This window comes from Salvia hispanica, chromosome 6 (assembly GCF_023119035.1).
Source record: "Salvia hispanica cultivar TCC Black 2014 chromosome 6, UniMelb_Shisp_WGS_1.0, whole genome shotgun sequence".
NCBI lineage: Eukaryota > Viridiplantae > Streptophyta > Magnoliopsida > Lamiales > Lamiaceae > Salvia > Salvia hispanica.
The window spans coordinates 1,999,933-2,018,921 of NC_062970.1; the positions used below are offsets into that span (position 1 = coordinate 1,999,933).

The following is an 18,989-nucleotide window of genomic DNA, read 5'->3' on the forward strand; positions in this document are numbered from 1 at the left end:
CTTACAAGCACGCCACACAGCGCATAACTAAACGCCCTTCTCGGCTAATCTAATTGGAGTGTGCTGCATACTCCAAGAATATGCCCGTCGAAGATAAATTATAGTCATTCATTTTTACTAAGTATGAAAATTGAATTAGTATAAAAAATTTCCCACCTACTTTTCCATTGAATCAACAATCCTTTTTGTAATTTTTATCCATAAATAGTTCACCTTCCACTGCTTTATTCATGTTAGTATTCCATTTTTCCTCCAATTTCTCTCATATTTCTTTGTATTCACAATTTTCAAATATTTAAGGAGGAATTTAAATACTAAAAATTTCAAGGTTTAATTAGGTTGGAGCCATGGCCCATGTGTACCTATGAGCCCACATCAACAATGGCCTAAATGCATGGAGGTATCCATTGCCTATTATCTCTCTAGCTAGATAGCTTATTCATCATAATACAAAAAATAATTATTACAAACTTTATGTTTGAACATGTGAGAATCACACTTATTTAATTCACATTAACACTATCATATTGTTTAATTCATCTTATTTAATCATAAAATATTAAACATTAATAGTATTAAGATCATTAATCTCACATAAAATAAAGTCCATTTTACTATATTATTTAGTACTAGTATTTGTTTATTCAGAGTTATATAGAAAAATAAAAAATCAAGATTCAATTTTTAAGGTAATATAATAAAATGATTCATCTTCTCCAAATCCCATCGGAAAACTGCGTCTGAATCTCACTTCCCTTTGAATTCACTTCACTGTCTCAATCAATTCCCAAATCCCACACTCATCACAGCTCCTTGATCCTCACCTCCCACCCTCCAATTCCCATTTTCCCCCTTTTCCAATCCCAATCAAATTATTCAAAAACCCATCTCCCCAATTCATGCGCCCCCAAATCCTCTCAGAACCCACCAATTCCAGTCAATTCGACGATTAGATGGTGGAGACGCTCACCCCCACCTCCAGCCCGCCGCCCCTCTGGCGGAGATCGGACCCCAATCACCACCACCACCGCCGCTGGATCCCATCGGCCTGCGCCTTCTTCCTCTCCACCCACAAGACCTTCCTCGCCGCCCTCTGCCTCGCCTCCCTCGTCACCGTCGTCTACTGGCAGCGCGGCGCCGCCGGCGCCGGCGGATTCTCGCTCTTCGCGCCGGCGTTCCAGCTGCGGCAGCTGCCGAAGCTGCGCCCGGTGGCGTTCAATTTGACCGATTTCGGAGGGGTGGGCGATGGGGTGACGCTGAATACGGCTGCGTTTGAGAAGGCGGTGAGGGCGATTTCGAAGCTGGGGGGCAAGGGCGGCGGTCAGCTGAATGTGCCGCCCGGAAATTGGCTGACGGCGCCGTTTAATTTGACTAGTCATATGACTTTGTTCCTTGCTGAGGGTGCTGTTATACTCGGCATTGATGTGAGTGGTTGATTTGAATTTTGTGGATTTTGCTGTTTTTTGTTTCTGTTTTGAAATTTATATGCAATTTGTTCCTTTTTAGGGTTTGAGTTTTTCTAGGTCTGCGTTTATGAATGGCAAAGAATTGATTTTTTTCATAGGCTCATTTTGGTAGTGAGCTGAATTTGTTACTTGATTATGAAGATCTGAAGAATCCATTAGTTTTTGTAAGAACTAAATGAAATGTTATCTCTAGATTTATTAGCTAGATGGATATTTGTGTGGATTTAGCATGACTGAATTAAGGAAATATATGCATTTGCTAATTTAAACCACTTACCGATCTTCACTGAGCATAAGAAGGTTCTATACATGGAAGCCGAAATATGCTAAAATGTTATCTAGAGGTATTGGGAATACACACATATTGATTCCAAAATGGAATGGGTTCCTTGAATGATTCTACGTACTCGTGACTCTCCATTACTGAACATGACAGGACCAATATGCTGAGTAGGTTGCTTTTTATGTTTTTTTAGATACTCCATACATGCCAAATTTAGTACTATCTGTTTTCAATGATCCTCCTTTTACCGATTTCGATCTGGCATTGTTTGTACACCTCCTCATGTATCTTAACAAGTTGAAGGGCCGTATATATCTTAGTAGTTCTTACACTGATAATTGATCTTATTACTTTTTATGAAGGATGAAAAATATTGGCCTCTTATGCCTCCATTGCCTTCTTATGGATATGGCAGAGAGCATCCGGGACCAAGATATGGAAGTCTAATCCATGGCCAGCACCTCAAAGACGTTACAATTACAGGTTAGCATTGGAGGTGTGTGGGTGTGCCTAATATAGTTGTTGGTAATAACTGTAGTATTGTTGTTTCATCACATCAGATATCTTTTGTTGTGAGAGTTGATATTGATTTTAGAGATGAGAGTAGAACCTAGATTGCGTGGAAACTAAGTAAACTTTATCAAATAAGTCTGGCCTCATGGTGCCAAACATGACTGGAGCATATAAATGGGTGAGGCATCTGTTGAATGATTTCCAGAATTAAGAAATGGAGATTAGTGGGCTGGAAGTGGCTGAAATATCTTAGCCACAATGTCATTTTTACTTTTTTTTAAATTTTCAGTTTGAAAGGTTTTGGCCTTTTGGGTCAATAAGCTCTTGGAAGTTAAGTTTAAATCCAGGACTTCTGTTGTTGCCTATACTTGTTATCCAAGCACTCATACTTGGTTCATTGAATTCCACATAGATATGCTTCTCAACCACCCTCAGTTCATATTATTATGATGCAATCTTATCATGCTTCAATATGGAAAATTATATTTTTCAACCTATTCATGCTGTCAAGTATATAGTAACTTAGTAATTTTGATTTTATCTAAGACACGTGCATGAATTTATGTATACCAATCACACATGCCACAACTGTCTCAGCTGCATGTGTCACTGTGGTTGTGCATAAAAGGCAATTACATGAATATTATCCTTTCCTTGTTTCAGCTCACAAAAATTGGTTAATAAATCCTGTCAAAACCTAGACGTCTATTCTTAGTTAATCACTTCATAAAATAAATAGCCCATGGTCTGTGTGTCAAAATGTGCTTAATACATCAAAGTAGATGGACATTGCCCAGAATGTTGAAACTCAAATAACTGCAAAGTCCACAAGTTCGATTCTAAGTTCATGTTCTTCATAGTTAGCCCTAAAACTATGCTGTGCCTGATACACATTTCATTTGTAAATGGACACTTTGGTCTGAATACCTATGAGTCTTCCTCATAACAGGGCATAATGGCACCATCAACGGCCAGGGACAAGCATGGTGGAGAAAATATAAACAGAAGCTTCTAAATCACACAAGGGGACCGCTTGTGCAGATTATGTGGTCTAGCAACATTTTGATATCTAACATAACATTACGCGACTCTCCTTTCTGGACCCTTCATCCATATGACTGCAAGAATGTGACGATAAAGAATTTAACCATCCTTGCTCCAGTTTTTCAAGCTCCAAATACTGATGGCATAGATCCTGGTGAGTTTCTCTTTTGCATTTGTTGATTGGATTGTATAGATTATTGTTGCACATACTTGTTATCTTCCGTACAAATTAGATAAATATGTTGATAAGATTTAGCTATAGTTAGCATAGCAAAGTTTTTTAACTGAAGTACATGTCACTGGGAGAACCTAACAACTTTATATCCCTCGTGCTGTTCGAAATGCTAAGAGCCGAATTGCTTTTTCGTTCTTTGTATCTGTTTTTCTGAATGAAGCTAATGATATTGAGACAAACAGATTCATGTGAAGATATGGTGATTGAGGACTGTTACATAAGCGTTGGAGACGATGCTATCGCCATAAAGAGCGGATGGGATCAATACGGGATTCGTTACGGGCGACCATCAAAGAATATACTCATCAGGAACCTCGTTGTTCGCTCTAATGTCAGGTGAGGCTTACGTGCCCCTAGTCCATATATTCCTGCGAAGACTAATAACCATCGCGTTATATTTTGAACTTTGGATGAACACCATAAAATTTTTGTTCTGCGTAAAATGAAACCCGATTTTTTTTTGAATGGCAGCGCGGGTATATCTATAGGCAGTGAGATGTCCGGTGGCGTATCGAATATCACCATAGAGAACATCTACATATGGAAATCAAGGCGAGCTGTCCGCATCAAGACGGCCCCAGGAAGAGGAGGGTACGTCCGAGGCATAACTTACAGGAACCTGACATTTGACACGTGCCGAGTGGGAATCGTGATCAAGACGGACTACAACGAGCATCCAGACATGGGGTACGACCCCAAGGCTTTCCCGGTGCTAGAAGACATAAGTTACACCTCCATACATGGCGAATCCGTCCGAGTCCCGGTCCGCATCCAAGGGACCGCGGAGATCCCCGTGAAGAACGTATTCTTCCAGGACATGTCGGTCGGCGTCGCCAAAAAGAAGAAACACGTATTCCAGTGCGCTTTCGTCGAAGGCCGCGTCGTGGGGACCATTTTTCCAGCTCCCTGCGAGAACCTCGACTTGTACGATGAGGCCGGGAATTTGGTCCGGCGGTCGACCTCCCAGAACAGCTCCGACATAGATTATGATATTTGAACCGGTCACTGCCATTTTCTTCGTCGCGGGGGGCCCATTTTCCTGACCAACGTCGTCTTGTCGGACATCGACCGAGGGGCCGGAAACAAGGGTGAGGCAGTGTGGTGAGTATGATCAGTGAGTAGCTTCTTCCCCTTCAGACTGTTGTTTTGTAGTGATTGTTTTTTGACTTTGTATATACATTCACACATTACAGCATATATACACAAGTTACATTTTGTCACATATAGTAATTTATGCTAAGATTGTCTGAGATTAAATTGACCCTAGATTACTCTATTAATTCTAAAAACTAATCTAGTTCTGTGATTTTTCAGAATTTGTAAGTATGCAAAGTCGATTATATTACCTTCTTATAGGGATCAATGCATGATGTTATTTAAATGATTGAAATGCTTTTTAAAACCGCATTTGTTTATTTGCCCGTCGTTTATTCTGTACTTCTGATTGTGTTTTAGAACATTGCATAGGCACTTAATTTTAATAAATGTATTAATTAATAACCCCTTAATGCTCAGCTACCAAACAGAAATTAGATGGTGCTTTTATCCATGTCCGTCCATCCAAGAAAAATGAAGAAGAAAAAACAATCCATGCCCATAAGTGGAAATGGCCTTATCTTAGAGTGTGACACTTTAAATATTACTCCATTCGTCCCTAATATTTTGTCACCAGGTTTAGAGATGCCCAAGGTTTTCGGTTCCGGCGGTTAACCGCGAAACCGTAACCGTCGGTTCTGGTTCCGAACCAGAACCGTGACTTTTTTCTTGAACCGGAACCACCATATTTTGAACCGTGGGCCGGTTTCGGTTTCAAATTTTACGAACCGAAACCGTACCGGAACTGTCGGTTTCGGACGGTTCCAAACCCGAACCGTGAAAAACCGTCGGAAAAATGTGAAACCGAGCCGGAACCGCGAAAAACTGCCGAAAACCGGCGGTTCGAAACCGTGAAAAACCGTAAAAAATCATCAGAAAATCGGCGGTTCCAAACCGGAACCGGAACCGCCGGTTTTCGAACCGAAACCGGAAGCGTGAAATAACCTCACGGTTCGGTTTCGGTTCCACATTTCCCGAAACCGGAACCGGCGGTTCCGAACCGTAACCGCCGGTTTACGAACCGTGGGCATGTCTAACCAGGTTGTGACAAAATAGAGTAATTATGTAATCAAGACAAACAGAAACGTAAAGAGACACAGAATTTACGTGGTTCACCAACGTTGCGTTGACAGTGTGTTTTCAAATTACCGAATTATGCGTCCTACTTCTATATAAATAGGTACATAGACGACGTTCGGCTAGCGGCAAACTATACTGATTCAAGGCATACTAACACACCATTCAGATTTTAATAAATGTTAGCAATTAGTAAGTTGAAAAGTTTAGTGATATATGAGTCCTACTTTTATATACTTAGTTTTATAATAAAATGTGAGTGAAAATGAATTAGTCGAATGTGTGATCCACTACCAAAAATAGTAAAAGTAAACGATGACAAATTTTTAGGAATATGCAAAAATAAAAATAAGTGACAAATTTTTTATGGATTGAGGGAGTAGCAGCATGTAAATGTGACAACAGATAAATAATGTAACAAAATCCAGTGATATATGAGTCATACTTTTATATACTTAGTTTTATAATAAAATGTGAGTGAGAATGAATTAGTGGAACGTGAGATCCACTACCAAAAATAGTAAAAGTAAACGATGACAAATTTTTAGGAACATGCAAAAATAGAAATAAGTGACAAATTTTCATGGATAGAGGGAGTAGCATGTAAGTGTGACAACAGATCAATAATGTAACAAAATCCTAATAATAATTATGATGCTATAACATGCTATTTAACCTAAAAAGTAAAAACCCACTAATCACTCTTATAATTAATGGACGCCCAAATATGTTAATTTATCCATCCATCAAAAGTGTACAATACAATTAGAAAAAAACAAGCTTACAATGTAAAAAACCAAGGTTATCCATCACACAGATTACAATGTAAACACTCCAAGATTATTAATATAAATCCATCACACAGATTACAATGTAAAACCAAGGTTATCACAGAGACGACACAAAGCACAGGAGTCCCTTTTGAACACAACAGATACGATGGTAGAAACAAGACAAACGATATGCAGCAAGCAGAAGACTTGATATCAGGCCTTTGAACATAGCACTATGGCTCATCCTCTTGGATTGATTGTTTCACTGCATAGATCAGTGTTAAGGATTTCTTGGTAGTGTGTTTCATATATATACACAAATAAGTTAAGTCTTACCTGATAAGACGTAGATCACATCGAGCGCCAGTGGTGAGCTTGAATGGAATCTCCCTCGTGCGGTTTTGATTCTGTTCGGTTTGTATTTCCTCAATTCTCTTGGCAGACTCAACAATAGATTTCTTGACCAGGTCGATCTCCAAACTCTCAAGATGTTCACTGGGGCTCTCTGGGATTTCTGACAGTTCTTCACAATTCTTGATCACAAGTGACCTGAGTTTTGGAAAATTAGACTTGGAGGCAATCCACTTAACCAACCCAGATTTCTCGATGAGCAAGAACTCGAGACAAGGAAATATATCAGCCTCATCAACAATCCATTCCTCTCCAGTGAATGCATTATCTTTCAACTTGAGGATTCTCAGTTTCTCCATCTTTGCCAACAAGTGCATATGAACATCCCATTTCAGGTCTGTGCCTGTCTTCACTAAGGTGAGACTAGTGAGATTCGGTGGGCAAAATAGATTCAGCTCAACAAGGAACGGTGAAGGTTTTGATTGATCATCTAGATCATTCATCAGCTTCAACTTTTCCAGCTTTCTGAAATCTTTCAAGAACATGACATCAGCAAGATTAGTTAATTTCCCACGAACCCCCAGTGCTTTGAGATGTGGGGCCCTTTTAGCCAGAACTTGCTTGCACGATTCCGGTGACAATCTGCTGAATGTTTGCAATTTGTGACATGCTTTAGCTTTCCATTTTTTGTCATCTAAGAAAATTGCTGCTTTTGTTTTGAAACGCCTCAAACGGATCATCTTGGAAATGTTTGATTGGATAGTAATGACTTGTAGTTTTGTGTCAACTATCAGCGTTTGTAGGTTGACCAAATGGGAGATATATTTGGGAAGCACTTGGAGATTTTCAATATGGAGAGTAATGTGCTTCAAAAGGATAAGTTTTTTAACCGCCGGAAAACTTAGGAATTTGGTGGACCTGCAGTTCAAAACCCTAAGATAATAGCAGACTTCTGGAAAAGTCACAGTCTGCTGGATAGATTCCTTATAGAAACATAGAAGCGAGCGGACACGCTTTGCAGTCAGATCTTTAGGGCAATTAGTAAGAAACTCTGTGGGATCAGAGTTGAAACAAAGACGACGAAACTCTGGTGGTTTAGCATTTGGAGGATCAGGTCCTCCTCCGATTGATCCGTTTATCACTTGGAACAAATTTTCCTCCTTGGCTTTATTTCTACAAAACTCACGTATCATGTCATGAGCCAAGCATGTCTTAACTTGTTCAAGATCTTTCTTTGTCACCGTTAACAAGTTCATTTGTATAAGAACATTCAGAATCTTCTCTGCCTTTTCTTCTAAGCTCTCATTGTCCCCTTCCCTCCATTTTATGAATCCTTCTGCAATCCATAATTGTGTCAATGTTGAAACTGGGATCTCATGATTTTCAGGAAACAACCCTGAATAAAGAAAACAAGTCCTCTGATCATGATCCAGTCTCTTGTAACTCATATCTAACAAATCCGAGATCGATTTCTCTGGATCTTGATTTAGAATCTCATTCACTGTGGTTAATACTTTTAACCATTCATCTTCAATCGCAGTGACTGGCTTGATCTTTGCAACAATACGCTTAAGGAATCCTCCAATCAGCTTAATTACCAATGGCATTCCATCACATCTTTTAGCTATATCATTCCCGACCTTTATCAATTCTTTATCGCAATCTTCAACTTTGTCGAAAACCTGTAATATCAGAAGTTCAAAACTTGCCTCTTGGCTTAAACCACCTAGACGGTAAGGCTCTCTGTAAACATTAGCAGATGACGCAATGTCAGCATCACAAGTGGTTAATAAGACTTTGCCCCTGTCGTTAGGCAAAAATGCTTTTATTCTTGCCCAATCTTCCATACTCCATACGCTGTCAACAACTAGCAAGAACTCTTTATTTTTCAAACTCCCTTTAACTGAGTTCATCAAGACACCCTCGTCTTTGAGAACCATGGCTTTGACAGCTATTTCATTCATGATGTAACGAAGTGCCTCCATTAAATTGAAATTTTCAGAAACATGAATCCAGAAGCGGAATTTGAATCTAGTAACAACCATTTGATGCTTATAAATCTTCCGTGCAAGTGTTGTCTTCCCAATACCAGCCATACCCGTGATGCTGATAACTTCAAGTCTATCACTTGGATCCAATAGCTTGTTAATAATTGAGTCTTCCTCTTGAAAACTTACAAGGTTATTGTCCAAGTCTGACGGTTTCCATGAAGATTGCTCAAAGGCCCCGAACGACTGATCCTGTTAAGGGAATAGAGGAAGTTCATTAGGTTGCAAGCATTTTATTATTTTAAACATGAATTTGTGCACACACAAATTGGCTTTAAAAAAATATAAATGGATGTGTACCAAAATAGATACACTACCATCTTGATGGATGTATGGAGATAGCAAAAAGAGCACACTTGTCTTAAACTAATGTAGAGAATCGCCAGGTCTCACCACCAATATCTTTGTGGATGAAAGAAGTCAGGTCTTATGTGCATTTGCTTTTGCATTTGCAGTCAAAGGCAGAAATTAAACTTAGGGATATTTAGGGGAAAACGAAAATAAATTTGCAAATTTTTACGAAAAATATGATACATTATGCCCTACATAGGAGCTACATGACTCCCCTCTCAATTGTCCCATGGTTCGAAAACCACCAGTTCCAGGCCCAAGAGTGGTGGAAATGAAATCAACCCAACAAGAGAGGAGGCAGTTCAAGTTTTGGGCCCAAAGAAGTCGGGAAGGTACATCGGCAGTAGCTGTTTGGGCCAAGCTTGAGTCTCTCTACATGACAAAATTGCTAGCCAACCGATCGTATATGAAGCAGAGGTTGTATTCATATCGATTTATGGAAGAAAGGGGAATCAGTGAGCAACTTGAAGAATTTAACAAAACCATCGATGATTTGGAGAACATTGATGTGAAAATGGATGAAGAAGACAAGACGATTATCCCGTGAACGCCCTCCCTAAGTCCTTTGATCAGTTAAGGATGCTATGCTTTATGGGAGAAAAACTACAATATCACAGGAAGAGGTACAATCTGCTCTGAAGTGTAAAGAGCTTCAGAAGATGAATCAGAAAGGGGGTGCACAAGATCATGCAGAGAGTCTGAATATCAATTCCTTTAAGGGAAAGAAATCCACTAAGAAGAAGGATGCATCACAGAAATTCAGTCACAATCAAGTGAATGAGAAGCTAATGGAAAAGAAAAAAAACCCATGTCACTATTGTAAGAAACCTGGTCATCTCAAGAAGAATTGCTGCTCATGGAAGAAGAAGCAGACTGAGGAAGAGAAGCATCTACAGATTGTATTGAAGCCATTGAAATTCCAGAGATTCTGAATATAATGGGGAAGGATGACAGGAGTTCTTGGATAGTGGATTCTTAATGCAGCTTTTAAATGTGCCCTGTGAAGGAATGATTTTAGGAGCTGGCTGAGGGAAATGGACAGTGCTCCTTGGGAATAATCAGATCTGCAAGATCCAAGGTATTAGGAAGATTAGACTTATGCTGGATGATGGTAGTGTGAAAATCCTCACTGATATCAGGTAAATTCCAGAAATTAAAAGGAACTTAGTATCTCTTGGGATGTTGGAGCTAAGGGGATGTTCTTTCAATTCTATTCAAGGGTGTATGAGTATTATCAAGAATGGCAAGACAGAAATGACAGTAAAGAGAAGAAATAATTTGTATCTGATGGCCTAAGTCATGAATGGAACAGTAAATATGGTTCAGAATGGGAGCATGAGACAATGGGATGTAAGACTTGGCCATTTGGGTGAGAATGGAATGAGAGAACTGATAAAAAAGGGTTTGATCAGTTTCACAAATAAGCAAGAGAAGTTGCAGGCTTGTGAGGAATAATGTATTTTGGGCAAGAGCAAAAAGCTACCATATGGAAAAGGGCAACACTACACCACTGGACTATGCTGATTCTGATCTATGGGGCCAGCTAAGCCTTCAATAATGGGAGGTGGCAGGTACTTCTTATCCATTAGAGATGATTATTCTAGAAAATTGTGGGTCTATGTACTTAAAAAGAAGTCAGACGCTTTCACATACCTTAAGCAATGGTGTAGAGATGTTGAAACTGAGAAGGGGGCTTCTTTGAAGTATTTGAGAATAGAAAATGGGCTGGAGTATCTCACTAGTGAGTTGGAGAATTTTTGCAAAGGGAAAGGAATAAGAAGACACAGGACCGTGCCAGCCAATCCACAACAAAATGGAGTGGCACAAAGAATGAACAGAACCATACTTGAAATGGTCAGATGCATGTTAGAGAGAAGCTGTAGCAACTGACGGATGAGCACATCCTCACTGTAATCGAGTCAATCCGATTGGTCTTCGAGGTTCCTACGGGTCTTCCATCACCTAAGCAATGAGACCACCACATTCACATCCCCACTTCGGTCAAACTGGTCAACATGCGACCCTACCGAAACTCCTATTTCCAAAAGGCTGAAGTTGAGAGACAAATTAAAGATATGATGAAGCATGACGTGATACAACATAGCACTAGCCTTTTCTCGTCCCTAGTGTTGCTAGTTTAAAAGTAAGATGTGACATTCCGTTTTAGAGTTGATTATCAAGCACTGAATGCTACAACGACCCCCAACCATTTTCCCATCCCTATATCGGATGAGCTATTTAACGAGCTCCATGCGACTAGAATATTTTCGAAGCTTGACCCGCATTCTTGTTACCACCAAATCCGCATGCACGTGGATAAGTTCACAAAATAGCTTTCCGAACCCACAATCGCCAATTCGAGTTTCTCGTCATGCCCTTTGGTCTTACTAATGCACCTTTCGTCTGTAGTGGAGACAATGCATTGAACTTTGGGATTGGAGTTGTGTTATACAAAATGGTTATCCTATGGCAGATTTTAGTAAAAAATTGGCCCGTCGACACCATGCCTCTACCTATCACAGGAAGTTATATGAAATTGTGGAGGCCAGACAAAAATGGCGACAATACTTTCTCGGTTGGGATTTTATTATAAGAAGTGACTAACAGATCTTGAAGGATTTGCTCTCTCAAAATGTGTAAACGTCCGACCAACATTTCTACATCCTTGAGCTTATGTGATACGAAGTGGCGGGTCTACAGAAGAGGAGATCGCCAAGTCATGTGGCCAACAAACTTGGGAGACACAGAAAGAGAGTAGGCGGCAGTCAAAGGGGAGGAAGGCATATCTCACGACTTAGTTAGTTGCAGATTCATTTGTAATTTGAATTTAGTTTGTTGCTATCTTCCCTCACATGTAAGTCTATATATTGAATCTCCACAATGGTGATTATCATCTTGGGAATTTCGGTATTAGGCGATCTCTGATCGAGGGCCTCTTCGGAGGATTTATCATTTGTTCTCTTCCGTTCATTCTTAATAAAGTCGAGGTTCTTATCTGCAAATCACTTTTTACCTCATATGTATTTGTTGGCTTAAGGGAGTTTATTTCTTCCTCACTTTGTCGAGCACTCCTCGTGCTCTGATTGCTTTCCAAATTGGCACCTTAGATCCATCAAATTGGTTCGGTGACGATGGTTAACACTCGCAATACGGACACGCGACTCGACGGATGAGAGAAGGTCGCAGACAATCTGGATAAAAAGACAAATACACTTCCACCATGATCGATGAACTCAATGTTCAGTGCTCTACGACAAACAATCGTGTTGCATCCTGGGGTCCCAACTTGAAGCCTTTATGGCGGAATTTCGAACGACTATGGCAACTGGATCTTCCTCCAGATCCACTCCACCACCCCCATCGATGACCAAATTGGGAACGCCATAACAAACTGTTAGTACAAACCTTCCTGCATGCGTAATCGGAACAGACGTTGCTTCAAGAGCAACTTATTGGTTAGAGACTTCGTCATGTATAAACTCTCCAACTTCGTCCAGAGGGCAGCCGCAGTCTCCTGATCAGCGACTTCGATGATAACTTCGTCAGACAGGCACAACATAATTGTCGAGTGAGCCTTTTCATTTAGGGTTACCCACTCGTCATCCTTCTCGTCTGCCTTTTTCGCCTTTCCTTTTTTCAGTTAGCGGTGCCACAACCCTTACTACTTCATCAAAGACCGCATCTTGATCTGCCATAGATCGAAACTATTTCTCCCAGTGAATTTGTCGACTTTCACGTTCAAAGCAGACATCTTGATCGATTAACATAAAAACCGATGCGGAATTCAAAACCCTAGTTCGAAAACCAGGCTCTAGATACCAGTTTGTTGTGACAGAATAGAGTAATTGTGTAATCGAGATAAACAGAAACGTAAAGAAGACACAGATTTACGTGGTTCACCAACGTTGCGTTGGCTACGTCCATGGGCAGAAACGGAGTTATGCGCCCTACTTCTATATAAATAGGCCCAATACAAAATTAGGACCTAAAACATAAACATGTCACCCGTTCGGCTAGCGGCAAACTATAACGGATTCAAGGCATACTAACACAAACGGCACCAACCCCAACCTGACCGTGCCTACGTTTGACAGTACGTATATTATCTCCTCGCTGGCACGTGCAGAGGAGTACTTTATGGTGGCCAACACTCCTACTGAACCTGGGGGTAACCATGGTAGCCTTGGCGAGCCCAGCTTTGCCATGGTTTCAACTCTTGCAACGACGACTTTCCGCGTTGACATGGGATCGTTTTCAAATGGAGTTTATGAAACGTTTCGGTGATAAGATGGCTTTGGATGGTTATGAGGCATTTGCCTCCACTCGTCTGGATGGCGTTTGGCAAGCCGCCTCCATGGACTTTATTGTAGGGCTTCCCCCATCACACATGTATACTTCAGTCAAGTGGTTTATCACTCTCGAAATATGCTCATTTTGGAGCGTTGAAAACTTGATTTGATCCTCCGAAAGTGGCCCGCCTCTTTTTTGATACAGTTGTCAAGCTTCATGGATTTCCTGAATAGTTGTTATCTTATAGGGACCCTATTTTCATGAAGGAAACTTATGGGATGAGTTGCTGACCCTAAGTGGCACTAAACTTCAATATACCACGACTTATCATCCACAGACGGATGACCAATCTGAGGTCATGAGCCGTGCCTTGGAATAATATCTCTGAGCATTTACCTTCAATTAACTGAGACGATGGTTTCAAATACTTCCTTGGGCTGAGTTAGCTCTAAACTGCATCATCAATGTGAGTATTTGAGTGACACCTTTCTAAGCTCTTTATGGGAGAAGCCCGCCAAACTTATTTTGCAACCTACCCACTCCCAATATAGCAGTAATAGATATTTTGACACAAAGGGAAGAGACGTTACGTACCCTCAAGGACAAAATAGCTCGCTCCCAACGCGAAATGGTGAATATGCTAACTTTCATAGGAAGAATGTGGAGTTCAGCATTGCTGATAAGGTACTCTTTTGCCTTCATCCTTATCGTCAACACTCAGTTGGAAAACCACTTACGGTGAAATTGGAATGTCAATTTTACGAACCTTTTACAATCACGGAATACATTAGAGCAGTGACCTACCAACTTCAATTGCTCATTGACAGCAAAATCCATTACGTGTTCCACGTCTCGCTCTAAAGACTGCACCATTGGCAAAAATAGCCTCAACAGTCCTGTCGGCCCATTTCCGGTGATGTCAGTCCCTAGGTACTCCTACCCGAGCTATGGAGGAATTTTATAAATTATAGAATTCCATTAGGTCGAGTTATTGCGAATTATGAAATAATATTTCTTTTTCTCATTCTTGTACAAACCCTATACAACTTCTACTACGACAAATATTTTCTACTTCATTCCTACAAATTTTCGAGTGCTCTTCATTCATTGATAGGGCGATTAATCCTATCATATTAAAGACCAACTTGAATTGTCCAATTCCAACAAGGTGACTGATGACTTGGAAAACATTGACAAATTGGATTATGAGGATAAGGCAACCATCTTGCTGAATGCATTGCCTAGATCATTCGACCAATTGAAAGATACAATGCTTTATGGAAGGGAATCTTCTATAAAAACAAAATAAGTATGGTTTGTTCTCAAGTGCAAGGAGCTCAGGAAGCATGGCCCTAAAGTAGTGGATCCCATTGCATGAAGTTTGAATATATGAAATGCTAAAGGCAAGCAGCCATTTAAGAGAAAGTTTGGGGGATCCAAGCAACATCAGTCTCAAAAACCAAATCAAGATGGAGATAGGGAACCAGATCCTGCCATTATTGCAAGAAGCGTGTCCATTAAAAGAAAAATTGTTCTTCCTAAAAGAGAAAGTAGGCTCAGCAAGAGGGTGTTAAGAGCACCACTGATTTTGTAGAAGAAATATAAATCTCGCACACATCAAATGTCATGGAATGTCATGAAGAAATCCCTTGGATTATGTATTCAAGGTGCAGTTTTCATATGTGCCCCATTAAGGAAAATTGAAATAAAGTGGAAGAGAACCAAAGAAATTGGTTCAGGTGGAGGTGGGAATAGAGTTAATGATGGCTCTGTAGAAGTAGAAACTATGCTTGATGAAGATGTAACATATAATGCTTCTTGAACAAGGAGTGATCAGAATGATTTGAGTGATTACATGCTATCCAGGGATAAAGTCAAAAGAAGTGTAAGACCATCTTCAAGGTATAGTGATGCTACGTGTTTTTTTAATTTTTTTAAATTTTTTTTATGCTCAGTTTGATATGAAAACTGCTTTTCAACAATGATATTTAGAGGGTACCATATATATGGAACCAACCTTAAGACTTCTCTATGCATGGCAGGAAAGACGGTTTTCTTATTGAAGAAAAGTCTCTATAATTAAAGCAATTTACTAAACAGTGACAAAAAAGTTTATTGATGGAGAAAATAGGTTTTGAGAAATTCAATTATGACAACGATGATACTTCAAGCATAAGGATGGAGTGGTTGTAACATACCTTCATTTATATGTGGATGATATATTTCTTGTTGGAACAGACATGGAAAAAGTAGAGAATGTTAAGCTGCTAAAGGAAGGTTTTGAAATGAAGTATGCGTGACTTTCTAAAAGGATATTGGGCATGGATATAGTGAGAAACACGAAGTACACAAAAGTAAGAGTGCTTCAACTTCTATTTCTCAACTGCTCAAAGTATGATCAGTCCAAGAAATTGTCTAGAGATGAATCATGAATGAGATGGGGCAGATCCCTATGCTAATATTGTTAGCAGTGTGATGTTTAAGACCAGACATTGCTCATGCAATTAGTATAGCTAGCAGTTACACATCATTTCCAGGAATAGAGCATTGGCAGGCCTGAGTGCATCATTAGGTTTTTGATGAGTTCCAATGACATAGGAATCATGCTCAAGTATGAAAGCATAGGAAGTGAAGATTCCTTCATTGTTTTTCTTTATTCGGATTATGGTGTGTAAAGCTCATCCTTATAGGTGATAGCCTTCTATTGCGGTTTTGTATGTTCTATTATTCTTGTGTGTTGAGAGATCTTTAATTCATATTGTGAGCTTGTTCATAAGCATTGATCTGTCTTGTCATATGCATCAAATCAACAAAGAAAGTATCGTTATTTTGCCCGTAGATATATATTGTCGAACCACGTAATTCCAATTTGTTATTGTGTTTCATTTAATTACACATTTTTCTTGGTTGTGAATGATTGCCTAAGAGTTAATTCACAATTTTTTTCACAAGTTTGGGTTGGAAAGAGTAAAATCTATTCCATAATAACTTCACATCATAACCGATCATTCAAAATCTATTTCTAAAATGTTTATCACATTAAATTTTTATTTCAAGTTTCACGTTAACATATGATTATAAATCAAATTCCATAGTTTTGAGAAAGTATAAACAAAAAGGAGAAAGTAGAGAGGGAAGATGCCTCACCATTTCCAATATGTCGCCAGCTCCAACGCCTTGCTTTTCTTCGTGAACCTGGATCCCAATTTTGTTAATTGGGTACAATAAATTCAATCTAGTAAGCAAATCTTATCTGTAGGGATCCGGATTTAATATAGGCTCAGTAAACCACTATACATAATCACCTTTCATGACTAGTACTCTTTTTATCCCATGAAAAGTATTTTCCCGGTATGTCACACTTGATGATGCACGTGATTTTTAAGGAATGTTGTTTTGTGTTAAATGCTAAGAGAAAATATATTTTTATATAGACGTGAGAGAGAACTTTTTCTGAAAAAGAACAGTACGGCATCTAGAGAGAGTACTCTAATTGAAACAACATGAGTTTCAATAAATAACTGATAAAGTCAGAAAGAGATAGAAATAATTTATTTTTATGAGACCGTTCAAAATGACAAAAATGGTCTATTATTTTTATAAGATAAGATAAAACAGTTTAAACTTTAAACAATAAAGAAAGAATTTTGTGAATTATGCTTAAGATTATGAAAGAACTACTTCTAGAAACTGGCATACAAAATTTAACCAGTCAAGAAAATCTGAAAAACAATTATTTAAACTAAAAAATAAGCAAAAATTATAAATTGAACTACAAGCTCAACATGTAACAGCATTATCTCTATAAGTGCCCATCCATCCCTCCCAGGCAAAAGAAGGGGGGGAAAGGAAAAACAAGAAAAATCAACCTAATTGGAACAAAAAGAATTTTGTTAAAAACAGGGTATCCTTACCATAGTCACTTTCACGGGGACGGGGATGGGGATCTGCACTTGCGAGCTGGTGCTGGGGCTATACTTGTTTTCTTTTATTTCAACGCTCTCTTGCTTGATCAGGTTCACAGCTGGTTGTATTTGTTCTCTTTCAATGTTCTCCTTTTTGATTTCATCCATAATTGGTGGTATTTCTTTCCTAAGGAGCTTCATCTTTTGTTCTATTTCAGTGCTAAAAACACCCTTCATTCGGTTAAACCAACCCTTGTTCTTTGCAACATCTTTCTTGGTCAACCAAAGCTCGATGGCGTCTTCCACTTCATAATAAAGATTTCGGATCTTATTCTCCACTAGGAAGTTTACTCTCTGCTCCTGCTGAAGGAATGCCTCTAACTTAGCAAGCTCTGCTTTGAGATTCTTGAACTCATTTGGTGCCCCAAGTTTCAGATTCCTAAAACCCGTCCACTCCTTCATTAGCAATTCCAGTAGGAATTTCACAATTTCAGCCTCTGCACTCATCTCATGAGAGAGAGAGAGAGAGATGGTTACTTTATGAACAAGATGAGATAGTGATTTGTGGAAGCTTTCAACTTTATTCATATGTTAGTATTCCTCACGTGCGACGCGAGAATATAGTACTCCCTCGGTAAGAGTTTAAGTGATTGATTTCTTTATTGCCGTTGTTTTATGAAGATATAATAACGATACGCATAAACAACTCCCCGCGCATTCTAAAACGCCGCATGAACATGTTTGCGTGGAAACCGCGGGTCCTCTGAGCGAAGTAGTCGTCATATAGCTGCCGATGTGCAGCTACGTGATCCCGATCAATCACTGCTCGGCGGTGGACAACCGGTGGAGGGCGAGGTACCGCCTGCTGTTCGACCCTTCGCATGTACCGCTCTAGCTCGCGGTTCATGTAGGCCTCCATAGCCTCATTCATCTGCCGTTCATACTCCTCAGTATCCCCACCACCACTACCACCACCACCACTTGCTACCACCCGCGTTACTCATCACTCGATGTTGCTCTTGTACATAAATTTAGAGAGAGAGAAAACTCGTTAAAACAAGTGGTGCAAATGAAAATGAAACTAAAATCGCGTATATATAGGTTTTCAAAAATTTTAAAAAAAAACGAAAATTGGCGCTGGCATGCCACAATGGCGGCCAGCGCCCTCAAATCGGCTAGCCCACGCCGATTTTTTTGACGATTCGCGGCTGGCCGATTCCAATAGTTCGGCTAGCTGACGCGAATTGGCTAGCCGATGGGCTAGCCGCTATTGTGGATGCTCTTACTTTACTTTTTCTCCACTTTAAATACTACTCCCTCCGTCCCTCTTTAGGAGTCCCGGTTGATCAATTTTGGGCGTCCCGCTTTAGGAGTCCCGGTTGAGATAAATTAATAAAAAAATGCTTACAAAGTGTTAAAAGTGGGTCCAACATCCACTACAACTAATAAAAAAGTTTAAAAATGGGTCCCAACATCCACTACAACATTTATTTATTGGACACTCAATTAAAAGTGGGTCCCAACATCCACTACAATATTTATTTATTACACACTCAAA

At 39.6% G+C, this 18,989-nt stretch overlaps 2 protein-coding genes across 2 annotated transcripts; one reads left to right on the top strand and one right to left on the bottom strand.

The window, feature by feature from the left end:
- The first annotated feature begins 687 nt into the window (after window positions 1-687).
- On the top strand, window positions 688-4,763 carry LOC125196640 (probable polygalacturonase). The gene is made up of 5 exons (XM_048095236.1): window positions 688-1,424; window positions 2,112-2,232; window positions 3,212-3,460; window positions 3,724-3,877; window positions 4,013-4,763. Exons 1-5 carry the CDS (start codon window positions 954-956, stop codon window positions 4,536-4,538), a joined length of 1,521 nt encoding a protein of 506 aa, XP_047951193.1. The 5' UTR covers window positions 688-953; the 3' UTR covers window positions 4,539-4,763.
- A 1,634-nt stretch (window positions 4,764-6,397) lies between these two features.
- On the bottom strand, window positions 6,398-17,986 carry LOC125196200 (putative late blight resistance protein homolog R1B-17). Its single transcript, XM_048094617.1, has 4 exons — window positions 17,441-17,986; window positions 16,674-16,721; window positions 6,823-9,077; window positions 6,398-6,751 (listed from the first exon to the last, which is right to left on the bottom strand). Exons 1-4 carry the CDS (start codon window positions 17,936-17,938, stop codon window positions 6,727-6,729), a joined length of 2,826 nt encoding a protein of 941 aa, XP_047950574.1. The 5' UTR covers window positions 17,939-17,986; the 3' UTR covers window positions 6,398-6,726.
- Between the last annotated feature and the right edge of the window lie 1,003 nt (window positions 17,987-18,989).